At 42.4% G+C, this 12897-nt stretch overlaps 1 protein-coding gene across 1 annotated transcript in view; it reads left to right on the top strand.

Moving 5' to 3' along the window:
* The first annotated feature begins 3105 nt into the window (after window positions 1–3105).
* The window catches only part of LOC111646924 (metaxin-1-like), a 13150-nt gene continuing 3358 nt past the window's right edge, over window positions 3106–12897 (top strand). The window contains exons 1-5 of the mRNA XM_023396506.2: window positions 3106–3220; window positions 8819–8888; window positions 8986–9065; window positions 12104–12196; window positions 12278–12460. Coding sequence (XP_023252274.1) covers window positions 3140–3220; window positions 8819–8888; window positions 8986–9065; window positions 12104–12196; window positions 12278–12460 — 507 coding nt within the window. The 5' untranslated portion in view covers window positions 3106–3139. The remainder of the gene's footprint in view (window positions 3221–8818; window positions 8889–8985; window positions 9066–12103; window positions 12197–12277; window positions 12461–12897) is intronic.

Genomic DNA, 12897 nt, shown 5'->3' with positions numbered 1-12897 from the left:
TGCCTGATCAGGGTTTCATACTTCACAAGCCTAAGGAACCTTAAAATCTTAAAAGAGGCTAACTATGCTAACTTTTCTGAAAAGATGCTAACTAGCTAAAGGTTCTGATCCGTCTGCTTGTCTCTGGTTCTGGTCCCAACAGACTCCTCCTCTGAGTCTGGGTCTGACTGAGGCTCAAACATGTGGCTGAGTCTCTCTGGTGTTTCCTCCTCTAACCATCTTGATACACCTGGAGCCAGCAGGTGGTGGGCGGGGCTCCAGGCCTGATCCATATTTATCAACCAGAAAGTAGGAGGAGATGAGCTTCAGACGCAGTTTTTATGTGGAAAAACTAAAAAAAAACTAAACATGAATCATAGCAGGGGATTTTTACAGAGTTTAAAACAGAAAGGAGCTAATGACGCCATGAAAACACACAAACCACCTGTAACCTAAATCTAAGTGAGGATGTCCTCACTGTAAAAAAAAGTGATTATGAGTGTTGAAAGACCAGAGACTGGCAGAAATAAGTGGAATAAAGCAGTTTGAAAAGTGTTTCACAATCTAACACTTAAGACATGGAGAAGAGGGAAGTGGGCGTGGGTGTTCACACTGTCGCTGCAGCCGAAGACAGATACAGACACACAAACACCCATGTGACGAGCCTGTGTGATTTTATCTTTAGATTAAATGTCTTATAAAATGGAGGTTTTTCAGGCAAAAATCTGAAATATAATCTATTAACAACACAAGCAGACTTTAATAAAGATGTAGCGCAGGCAGTAACTCTGGACACAGAAACAGAAGTTTCTTTCCTTTCTTAGTTTGCATCAGGGGCCATGTGCCATTTTACTAAACCACCTGTAACTAACCATAGACACGAGCCTGCAGTGACCAACAGAACAGAAATAGTCTGATTCAAGGAAACAGCAGCAGCTCAGTGTTTACAGGACAATCTGTCAGTCACATCTTAGACTTGTGTCATTTGTATGAACATGAACCACTGTAACCATGTTAGCATGTTAGCTGCTTTAAAGGAGCTATTTGTAAGTTTTGCTTCATAGCTAACGTTAGCATTAGCAGCTGTTTACTTACCACTGTAGACGAAATGTGAGTTCAGTATCAAACTTCATCCATTCACTTACAAACATCTGTCTGTTAACTCTTGTCTCTATCACGTCTTTTCTTCCACAGAAGATAGCATGCTAACCAGCTAGCTCCAACCTGACCCCTCACCTCAAGCGCTACAGCCTTTCAATAAGTGAGGGAGATCAGGTCTCAATTATTCTATTAAGTTTATATGTTTAAGCACAACAAGGCAATTCAAAGTTCTTTACATAAGACACAAAAGAAGAAACACAAGACAATCTAACAACAACAACAACAACAACAACAATAATAATAATAATAATAATAATAATTACACAGATAAATAAACCACTTATTAGATCTTTATACACTGGATATACAGATAACAGTTAACTTCCTTTTTTAAACACTAAGAAAATTGTAGAGTGGTTGGTGGCAGACCAACACTGTCCTGTGGGTGGCGGAGTTGTGCTGAGGAACGCCCCCACCCTGCACACACAGCAGCCTGACGTGATGGCGTAGATGTTTTGCTCCTGTCATGTCCTGACGTGTCTCTGTGTTTTTCATATAATGTGAGGGGGAGTTTGTGTTTGTGAATCACCACTGTGTTACTGTTTACACAACACAGCTGTTGTGTTACTCACTCAGCTCATTATTGATATTCATGTGTTGCTATTACAGGACCAGCGGTAGAAAGTAACTGAGTACAACTCTATTTGTGCTGGAGGATATCCATTTTATTATGTGCCTGCAATGCAAAAGCACTGAAGGCATATGTTACTATCCTGCACACTTATTAGTGTGAATGCTGAAGCATCGGATTAAGTTTTTATGACATTTTGTTGCCATTAAAATGAATAGAGATGATATTCACATCCTTGAAAAGTTCAGCCGCTTTGAAGTTGTACTACTTCAGTATACTTTCAGCTACAGACTTCAATCAACCTTTAAACTGTAAACAAGCCTTTCAGTTATTAAGTGATTATTCAGCTTATTGATATCGTCAACAGTCTCTAAATTTATCACAGTTTTAGTTTTATGCTTTTTTCTGACGATTCTTGGGTTTATAATGGTTGTGTATTGTGCTTAACGAGCAGAGGCTAGCGTTGATGACATCACAGCGAGAGCGTGAGAAGCTCTAGAGTTCATCTAAAAAAAAAAAAATCTGTGTAACTCGTCCTCATGGCCACATATTTCAGTTTTCACACATCATGGCTTCCTCAGTTTACACAAATGTGTTGTTTCATAGAAAGTGTTGACCTTAGCACAAAGACTTTTTACTGTCCATGTTGTTCTGTTCTGGCAGGAGAAATCACAGCAGCTTTATTGCAGATCAACTTCTGCTGGGGCATGTACATGTGTGTATATATGTCTTGCTATGGCTGTGGAGACAAATTTAATTCACTTTGGCCAGTCCTCGCAGTTCAAAGAGGTTTGTGAGGGAAACCTGCAGTGCCTGAGGTCAGTCAGGATATTTCTACAACATGAATGAAACTCAGAGTAACGTTCTCTGTAGAGACTGAAACGTGTGTGATGGATGCGCACCAAACAGCAGGCACATTCAAAATTTGTTCAGGACTTTTCTAGTTCTACTTTACGCTTCTATTCGGCTACGTTCAGTGAAATACTGTACTTTTTACTGCTCTGTCAGATAGTAATTATTCTGATTAAGATTTTACATTAAAAACACCAAGGTTTTTATAAGATCCAACGTTTTGTTGCAGATGAAACCAGTGGTTTCTGATATTTTACAGTACACAAGTGTTCTCAGCTTCACCTAGTTAAAGTATCAGCAGTAAAAGTACAAGTATTCACTTTTACTAGAATATTTTACTGCTGACACTTTATCTTCATGGAAATGGTGATACTTGTGTACTTTTACTACTGATACTTTAATACCTGCAGTTTTACTTGTGATGAAGTATCATAACATTGTAGTATTAATACTTTAAGTATCGAAGTACTTCTGTCACTATTAATCATCAGTAAACAAAGTGGATTTTATTTTGGTAGTGCACGTTAACGGCGGGAGTTTGTCTTCCGGAGTGAAGGGTCACCATCTGGTCAGAAGATGGCGGCACCGGACGAGTTGTTTTGCTGGGAAGGAGACTGGGGTTTACCGTCTGTCAGCACCGATTCTCTCGTGGTCCTGGTGAGTTTCTGTCCTCACTGAACCGGACCGGACCGGACCGGCCCGGCCCTGTTTACCGGCGGTTTGTCAGAGTTATTCTCAAACAGAGACACGGGTTTATCTGCTGCTAACGGCTCAGAGAGCGGCGGCCGGTACCGGACACTTTAACCGTCAGACTAGCGACAAACTAATAATTTCCAAGTGAAATAAAATCTCAGCGAAGAAAGAAACCTTCCTCTGACACAGTGAGGCAGAGCAGCGACAGGTGACGTATTAAACCCTTTATTTAGTCCGTGTGTTAATTAAAACACTGACCGGTGTGTCGCTTATTTTTAATGGCGGGCGGCACCTGGCAGTTTATCACCTCTTAAAAATAAAGTCGCACATTAATAGATAGATTTACACTCAACTGTAACGGACAGGTGACAGTTACAGATCATCTTCGCTATGATACAACAGTCCTGCTGTAGATCTACGGAAAGCCGATTGGACCAAACGTCTGGTTACGTACGTCGAATTTGTACGTCTCACGCTTCGTGTCCACATAGCTCTGTGGATATGTGTCAACTGTAGTCCATTCATTCCTATGAGAACCTGTTTGTGAAACTTCGGCAATTTGCTTTGAATATGTTGAAAATCGTTTAACTTTTTCTGTGGATGTCAGACAGACCGTTGCAGTACGTCACAGGAAGTTAGCATTAAAACAAATGAGCTAACATGCTATTTCATTCAAATCATTGGCTCGACTATGTTTATAATGAATTTGTATAATTAAAAAGAAGGTAACTCAGGAAGTTTAACACAGTGAATCTGAGTAGTGTTACTTTGCTAATATGATTAGCCTGTAGACTGCACCACCTAAATTGAAGTTAAATAAAAGTGGGAGAGTTGATTTCGTTTATATCAGTTTCTATCCATCTGTAAAGAAAGACATTTCCTTGCGTTGAACACTAGAGGGCGCACTCCACATATTATACTGAACTACAGACACAAAACTAAGCTGTGGAAATGAAATGTCACGCCTTGTTTTTCTCTCCGTCTAGAATTTTCCTCCTATGTTGAAAATTTCAACTTTAGGCAGATTTGTGTAACAGGAAGTTAGCATGAAAATGAATTAGCTAACAGGCTATTAGCTTACAGTAGCGTGAAAGCTGTGCAACCATGTGTAACATACAAAGTGCATGTATAAAATAGTGGTTTATACATCTTTTACACCGTGTTTCTGAGCAGAACCTGATTTTGTCTGTTAATGACCGTCCAGTCTTACAGAGTATGAGCACTGAGCATCATCACAACAAAAACAGGACCAATAATACATGGTGACAAATAAGTGAGAGGGGTGGTTTGGACAGGTGCCCAGTCAGTTTTGTGAAATAAGGGGTGAGAAGATCAATAGTGTCTTAAAAACAAACTCTGAACATCAGCTCTGCATGTGGAGGTCACAGACTGGCATCTCTACAAAAACCAGATGTGCAGGTGTAATCCTTCATTCTACCACCAGGTGGCCCTAAAGCCTCTTTAAACTGACTCCACACAGACTGATCAGCTGTGATCATCAGACTGACTTCACTCTGCTTCTCACATCATCTGAATAATGTTCTGAATGCTCTTCATTTTCTCCACTTGTTTATTTGTTTTAGTCATTTATCATGAAAAACCAGATGTTTCCTGGTTCCATGTGAAGACTTACAGCTGTTCCTTCATACGTGATAATAAACTGAATAAATCTTCATGTTCTGGACTGTTGATCAAACCAACATGAGCTTGGGGAAACTGCCTTTTGTTATTACTTACAAGTTGAAGGCAAAATGTTTAATTCACTAATTGAAACAACAGTCAGCAGATTAATTTCAATGAAAATAATCTTTGCTGTAACACAGGAAGGAAATGGATCATAATGTCGTTTTTAAAACATGATCAATTCCAGCTTTGCTTATTGATCACCAAGCGTTAAAGCTGAGTCATTAAATCCTGTTTGAAAGAACAATCTTAACGTCTATCATCAAGTAACATCAGGGCCTGTGTTTACCAAGAGCAGGAACTCGTTCTTGGTCCTGCTCTGAGGAGAAAAACATTTCATCAGCTTTCTCAACTTGACACTCCTGGAGCTGTAAGCAGCTGCAGGACGTGCAGGTCTCATTATCAGCTTATTACATGTTTCTTTAAATGATTACTGTGACTGACTCTGTGCAGGATGCACAACAGTATATTCCTGTCAATGGAAACTGCAGCTTTGAAGCAGAGGTGATTTGGGTCCCGACCAGCGGCGTCGGCAGTAATACACTACACTTTGATCACTCATGCAGCTCCACACACACTGAGTGGATTCATTCAGCTCCACTGTCAGCTGACAGAAAAACAGTTTGTTAATGAGTGAATCCACTACTTTAAATCATTATTCAATGTCATGAAACAGGTGAATAAATAAACACATATTTACACTGTTATGTACAGAGTGTCTTTTCACCGACAGCTTAGTGCCTTTTAACATTTACCTGTAAGTTTATACTGTTTCTTTTCTGGAGCTGCAACAATTAGTCAATTAACTGACACTGAAAATTATTCAGCATCTGTTTCAATAATCTTTTTTTTTTTTCTTTTTTTTCTTTTTTAGTTTTCAAGCAAAAATGTCTAAAATTCTTCGGTTCCAGTTTTTTTAAAAGTGAGATTTTGCTGCTTTAACACAACAGTAAACAAAGTATGTTTACATTATGAGAGGTTCAAATCTCCCCGGGCTGTGTGAAATCATAACATTTATCACAGATTTGACATTTTATAGACAAAACAATAAATAGATGATTAAAGAAAACAATGCACACATCAGTCATTAGTTGCAGCCCTAATGGATAAAGTTGTTCTGATTAGAGGAGCTGAGTATTACTGAGTAAGAAAAAAATAGTTCTTAAATCCTGTTTTATCTTTTTTAATCAACATTTAAATCAGGCTGAAAAACAGTGGATTTGTCCTTTAAGTAGAGAAGTAGGTTGTAGTGTAATACTCAGACTTGTGGCCACCCAGAATGCTTTGGGGCCGCAGGCAGACTGTGTTTCCATGACTGATGTGGTCCTGAGAGTCTGGTGACAGTGTGGGTATGGGGATCCTGCCTGCAGACCGCGCTCAGGGCTGCAGGGCTCCTGTGAGTGATTAAACCTGACTGAAACATGTTTGTGTTGGACTGAGATCTGAGAGCGCAGCAGCAGTGCAGTCTGGGTAATGATGGCTCTCCTGTGCAGTGGTTGGAAAACACTGATCTGCTGCTGCTGCTGCCGGTTTTTCCAAACCTCTGGAGGAACCTGAATCTGCTGCGGGTCTGGAAACCTCCAACAGAACCGCGTCTGTGATCCTGACCACAGCTCTGTTTCATGGAGCTGGTTACCAGTTTAACCAGTTTGAGTCTGAACTGGTCGCTCCAGACTCACCTGGTCCTGGTTTAGTTTAGTTCACATGAGTCTGTTTTGAGTCAGTCACATGTGGATCCACAGCAGTTAAAACCAGCATGAGGTTCGCGGCTGCAGAAACTCTTTCTCTGATTTCTCTTTAAATCAAACTAAAGAAACTAATTAAATCCACGTGTTAAAATACAAAGGAGCAGACGGCCAATCAGAAGCTGTTTGGTTTTGGACTACAGCACCTGGTCGTTGTCATGTGACTCTGTGACATGTTTCATATCCGTGAACGTCACATTAAAGCAGCTTCATGAAACAGATCCTGGTTCAGTTTGCCAGGTTAATTAAGTCCGGCTTTTCACAATAAGAGCTGCTTTTCCGAGCGTCCTCTGTTAAACCGCCTCAGGACCCAGACTGGTCCAGATCCGGATCAGAGCAGTTTGACCTTGAATATCAGAACTGGCTGAAGCTGAACAGTTCTGTTCACTTCCTGTTTTATCCTCAGTGTGAATCTAAGTCAAAGGCTTTAATGATCCTTATCAACATTGATTGTTTAATCAGACATGATCATATATACCCAGAGGTCTGTGGACAGTCTCATGTTTCAGTGTCCCTCAGCTCGGGGGCCGTCTCATCTTAGAATAATGAGGGACTTACAGCAGGTAAGTCAGTTTCTGTACAGGTGTGTGCACAGGTGAAGTGAGAGTGACCTCTAACACCTCATCATGGTTAATGACCTGTGGCTGTTGGACTGAGACAGACTGAAGCAGGATGATGAGGTGTGTTTTTCCCTCTGTGCCGTCTCCAGTAGGAAGTCTGAGTTATTATTAGAGGCTTTTACTGAGGCGTTCACAGCTGGAGTAATGTTCAAGTTACCAACAACTTCCTGTGTTAAAGACGGTTTAATGTATGTGTCAGAGTGGAATCTTCACTCAGGCTCCACAGGACGAGACATTATCTCCTGTCTTTATTCATATTAATCAAACACCTGAGTCAAACCTGACACCTTCCTGTGTCTCTGTCAACACGACACAAGTCCGGGCCATCAGAGGTCAGAAGTGTTGAGTCTAAAGAATCCACAGAGGTTAAAAACAGATGGGATGTGTCACTCTTATTATTATTTTTAGTCTTTTTCAGCAGGTCTGTGTTTAGCTGAGGTCGACTGACTGTAGCTCTATCCCTCAGTCCAACACACACACACACACACACACACACACAGCTGTGTGTAGTGTCGGTCTGTTCGTCTGTGGAACAAACGTCTTCACTCTCATCAGACTCTGACTTCATGGCTGCAGATTTATGAGGAAATTCTTTCTCATTTTTCCTGGTTGTAAAAACGGAGTGAAGCTCTCGACTCAGAGAAGCTTTTATTCTTTATTTCCAGAAGAACTGAGTCATCTCAACGTTTACTGTAAGAGCTGTGAGCTAAAACCTGCAGGCAGACCCTGAGCTCTGTACATTTATACACCACACACAACCACTCAGTGGCCTGCTGGTCTTTGTAGTGCTGTGTTTCTACAGTCACCACTGCAGCTTCATGTGTTCACTGCTCTACAGCCTCTGGACTGAACAACACAGCTGATTGTGCATCATATATTTGTTTTGACTGGACCAACCACAGTCCAACACTGCTGTCAGTGACTGAGTGATAGAGTTTATTTAGAGCTGTACGATTGTGGTAATTTTTTTCGCAGATATTGTGATTTCAGTTAAAATGATCATTTTTTTTATTCACGCTGAAGAAAAAAAAAATCATAATGTTACATCTAGAGAATATGATCTGTAGGTCGGGGCGTCTCACAACACTGATGGTGCTAACAGTGCTAATGCTAACTATGAACAACAATGTGACACATTTTACCTTCATCAAAAAAAACTGCAGCTCCTGTGATTTGGATATTACACTTGGCCACATTGAGCCTTCGAACAACACGTGTGATGATGTCACTGTTGAGTTCACAGCTGGTTTCTGCTGAGAAGTTGACAGGAGTGACTTTAATGATCAATCGATCGTCACAGTCATTGTGGATTCGTTTTCTGCAGCTCGACTTATTGATGAATCTGATCATTTCAGCTGTGATTTATAAACATTCATGAACGTGTTGTGAATTCACTTCTTCATTATAACTGTGTTATGATTGTCTGAGTAGATTATTATTGTCGCTGTGATTCTGTAACTGACTAAAGTTGGCTTGTATCTGACCTGTGACCTCTGACCTGTCTGTCTCTGCAGGCCTACGCTCAGTTTGCAGGAGCTCCTCTCAAACTTCGTAAGATCTCCAACCCCTGGAGGAGTCCCAGTGGTGAGACTCTTCCTCCTCCTCCTCCTCCTCCTCCTCCTCACTCTCTCTCTTTGTAGAATCTGTCAACCATGTTCATGTTGGGTTTGTCTTTTCAAAGGTTCACTTCCTGCTCTGAGGACCAATCAGAAAGAGACTCTGTCCAGACCCTCTGAGATCATCATCCACCTGAGAAAACAGGTAAACACCTGTGCATTCAGCAGAGCCCATGCTCACTGTGCTGCTTCACATGACATCATTTCATTTAAGAAGAAATTTAATTCTAATATTTGGTCCTTTTTTAAAAAATTTTTTTACAAACATTAGAAAACGTATTCTCATCAGTCTGAGACGCTTCATTAATAACAAAGCAACACATACAGGGACAATCAACAGGTGTAATTTACCTGTTTACCACAGCTCTGTGTCTAAGTATTCTTATAATTGTCTGGTTCTTTGTGGAGCTGTGAGTCTGTCAGATCCAGACTCACAGATCCAGACTGTGAGATCCAGACTCACAGATCCAGACTGTGAGATCCAGACTCACAGATCCAGACTGTGAGATCCAGACCTCCTCCAGTCTGATCTTTGTTTTCAGCTTCTCTTCAGGCTGAGGTGTTGAAGTCAGAGCAGTGTGCCACTATAGTACAGTGTGGTTTTAGTGCAACTGGACGTGTGTGTGTGTGTGTGTGTGTGTGTGTGTGTGTGTGTGTGTGTGTGTGTGTGTGTGTGTGCGTGCGCGCGCGCGCGCGCGCGTGCGTGCGTGCGTGCAGAGGCTCTGCAGCCGACTGGAAAAACTCATTAAACAACAGGAAGCTGCAGCCAGAGACACATTCCAGCAGAGCTGATAATTCTCATAAAGCTCAGCAGGACCAGAGCAAGAGAGGAGAACTGGTTCTCTGTAGAACTCTGTTACTACAGGAAGTACTTTTACTGTTACTACAGGAAGTACTTTTACTGATATACTACAGGAAGTACTTTTACTCTGATACTGTAACTACAGGAAGTACTTTTACTGTGGTACTGTAACTACAGGAAGTACTTTTACTGTGGTACTGTAACTACAGGAAGTACTTTTACAGGAAGTACTTTTCCTGTCATACTGTAACTAAAGGAAGTACCTTTACTGTGGTACTTTAATACTTTTTTGAACACTGATCATGACACAGTTTCACGCAAAGGATAAAATGATGAAGTGATGACATTATATCTGAAAGGTTAAAGGTCAGCTTCACTGTGACATCATAGTGTTCTGTCGTCAGTTCTTCCTGAGTGTGGACACATGGAACTGAGGCAGTAACTCAGATCCTGCCCCTCTGACCCACATTCAGCAGCAGTTAGGTCACTGAGCCAAACGCTGCCCTCCTCCTCCGTCATCCAGCAGCTTGCAGGCACCTGGAACACATTACCCAGCATGCTCGGTGCCTCCACACTGCGGTAGGTTGTTCAGGAACCGCAGCGACAGGAGAGCTGCTGAGGAAGCTGAGAGGAGAAAACTGCTGGCTTCACGCTCAGCTGCAGATTAACTCACATTCATTCTCTTCAGTTACACTTCATCCTTCTTCTTCTTCATCCTCCTCCTCCTCCTCCTCCTCCTCCTCCTTCATGTTTCCAGACTTCACTGAGCTTCACTTCACGAGCTGCTGATTTCTGCTTCATTCGTCTTTTATCATTTGAAGACCTTAAAAACCTGTCAGGGTTTCTTGAAGTCAGCTGTTCCTGCTCCTCAGAGGGGGAACCTTTAGGATTCTGGTGACCTCTGGTGACCTTCTTCAGTACTGTCACTGTCACTTTTCCTCAGAGTAAACTTTACACTTTCAGCCTGATGAAGATGAAGCTTCAGACGCATCAGCTCGTCAGATACATTTAAAACACAGTTTAGATTTCTTATATATCTGATAAGTTCCTTACATGTATGAAACACTCGTCTGTTTGACTGAACAACCTCGTGTTGCTTTGATCTTCCTCTGTCATCGCTCTTTATCAACGTGGGAGCGTCTGTCGTCAACCATGTTAACCTATGTTTCGTTTGATCATGAATAATGATTTTAATCATTAGTCATTAATGAGCCGTGATCAGAACAGAGACTCGGGGAGGTGATGAAGAGCAGGAGACCCACATGTAGCTCCTCCCTCCATCGCGTCTCCGTCTCTGGAGCTGCAACATGAACCTGCAGAGAGCTGGTGGACCTGGATCCGGTACAGCTCTGACGGGTCCAGGTCTGGTCCCAGGATCCTGAAGTCTGATACCCTGCTCTTATAAACTCAACAGAGACCTGAATCCAGCAGGATCATACCAGACTCATGACGCACCAGCTGCCTCCACTTTTATGATCATGGCTGCTTCAAGTCTGAAACTCCCAGAACCACATCCAGCATCCATGATCCAGATCCACCTCACGTGACATGTTGGCGTGAGGACTTCTGCTCTCCAGAGGATGAACCCTCTCCTAAACTATTGATCAGATATTGGTGCATTGACCTCGGACAGAGAAGCTGGTTTGACCGCAGTACAAACAGATTTACAGACCGTGTAATCAGCTGATTTGTCAGAGGAACATGTTGATCTTAAATTCTCAGCATTCAGTCTCCACCAGCTTGTTCTTGTTTCCTGCTGGATCCCAGCATGCATCACTTCACAACAGCTGCTGTCGGTTCTGAGTAATGAGGAAACATGGAACTGGTTCAAAACAGATACAGCAGGCCCATAAAACCCACACACACACACAGACAGACACACACACACACTCTCTCTCTCTCTCTCTCTCTCTGGTTGGTCTCATCATAGTTGTGAGCAACACATTCCACAGATCCTGATGTTTTTACTGACAGCATCTGGATCTGTATCAGATTCACTGAATCACACCTGATCAAAGTGTTTGTGCTGCTGATGTTTGTTAGAACCGAAACTAATAGATAATAATCAATATGAATCCTGCCTTTATCAAAGTTATAATGTTGATATATGTTGATTCAGCAGCGACAGGTCATGTGACGTGTTTATTGATGCTGTGGTTTACATGTGTTGTTGTGTATGCGTCTCTCTGTACTGAGACTCACCTGAAGCGTCAGACCTCGTCTTATTGATCGGCATCAGCTCATGAGCTTCTACCTTTCTCCGTGTGTCGTTCACCTGCTGAAACTCAAAGGTTCAGCGTGTTCCCCGCTCTGTTGTGTGTTTTCAGGAGCTTGAGGTTGTTGTTGCTTCTCTCAACAGAAATCTGATTTGTGTTTTTCAGAAGTACAACGCAGATTATGACCTGTCAGCCAAGGAGGGAGCCGACAGCCTGGCCTTCATCTCTCTGATGGAGGAAAAACTGGTTCCCGCTCTGGTGAGACACAGAGACGTCAGCTGTTTCAAGAAAAACAGAATCAGCTGTTCCTGTGTTTAATATGCGTCTTGTGTTTCGTAGATCTACACGTTCTGGATCGAACCGAAGAACTATGTTGACGTGACTCGCCGCTGGTACGCCGAGCACATGCCGTTCCCTCTGAACTTCTTCCTGCCTGGACGGATGCAGCGCCAGCAGCTGGAAAAACTGCGACTGCTGCGAGGAGACGAGAGTCTGGAGGCCGGAGAGGAGCTGGAGAAGGAGGTGAGGACACACGGTCGGATCACCTCGGTGTGAAGAGGAAACACGACCTGCACAGAACCTCTGAGCGTCAGCAGCACGTGGTGCTTGTGTTGGTCTGACTGTAGCTCAGTGTCGCTCAGAACAAGCAGCAGCTCAACAGTTTTCCAGATATCGTTTCCATGTGTTCAGGCTGCTCCTTCAAGTGGTTGGAACAAATGTGCAGGGAAAGGAAAAATCTCCTCAGTGGATCTTTCTGTTGGAAAACCGCTGGTATGGAACGATCCGTCCACTTTGGAGAAAGGTCAAAGGTCAGGCAGCTTTCAGGGGAAGGCTGTTAAACAACGATTTGTTCCTGTCGGCATGAAAACTCTTCAGCAACTCGACTTTTCAGGAAAGAAGGAAAACTACATTAATGAAACATTACAAACGTCACAGTGTGATCTGAAAACTACAGCGCC

Source organism: Seriola lalandi, unplaced genomic scaffold (assembly GCF_002814215.2).
Source record: "Seriola lalandi dorsalis isolate HSWRI2012SDOR001 ecotype SW California unplaced genomic scaffold, Sedor1 jcf7180002054978, whole genome shotgun sequence".
In the NCBI taxonomy this organism is placed as follows: Eukaryota; Metazoa; Chordata; class Actinopteri; order Carangiformes; family Carangidae; genus Seriola; species Seriola lalandi.
The sequence above is the reverse complement of the archived record's forward strand: the minus strand, read 5'-3'. Positions and strand labels throughout refer to the sequence as shown.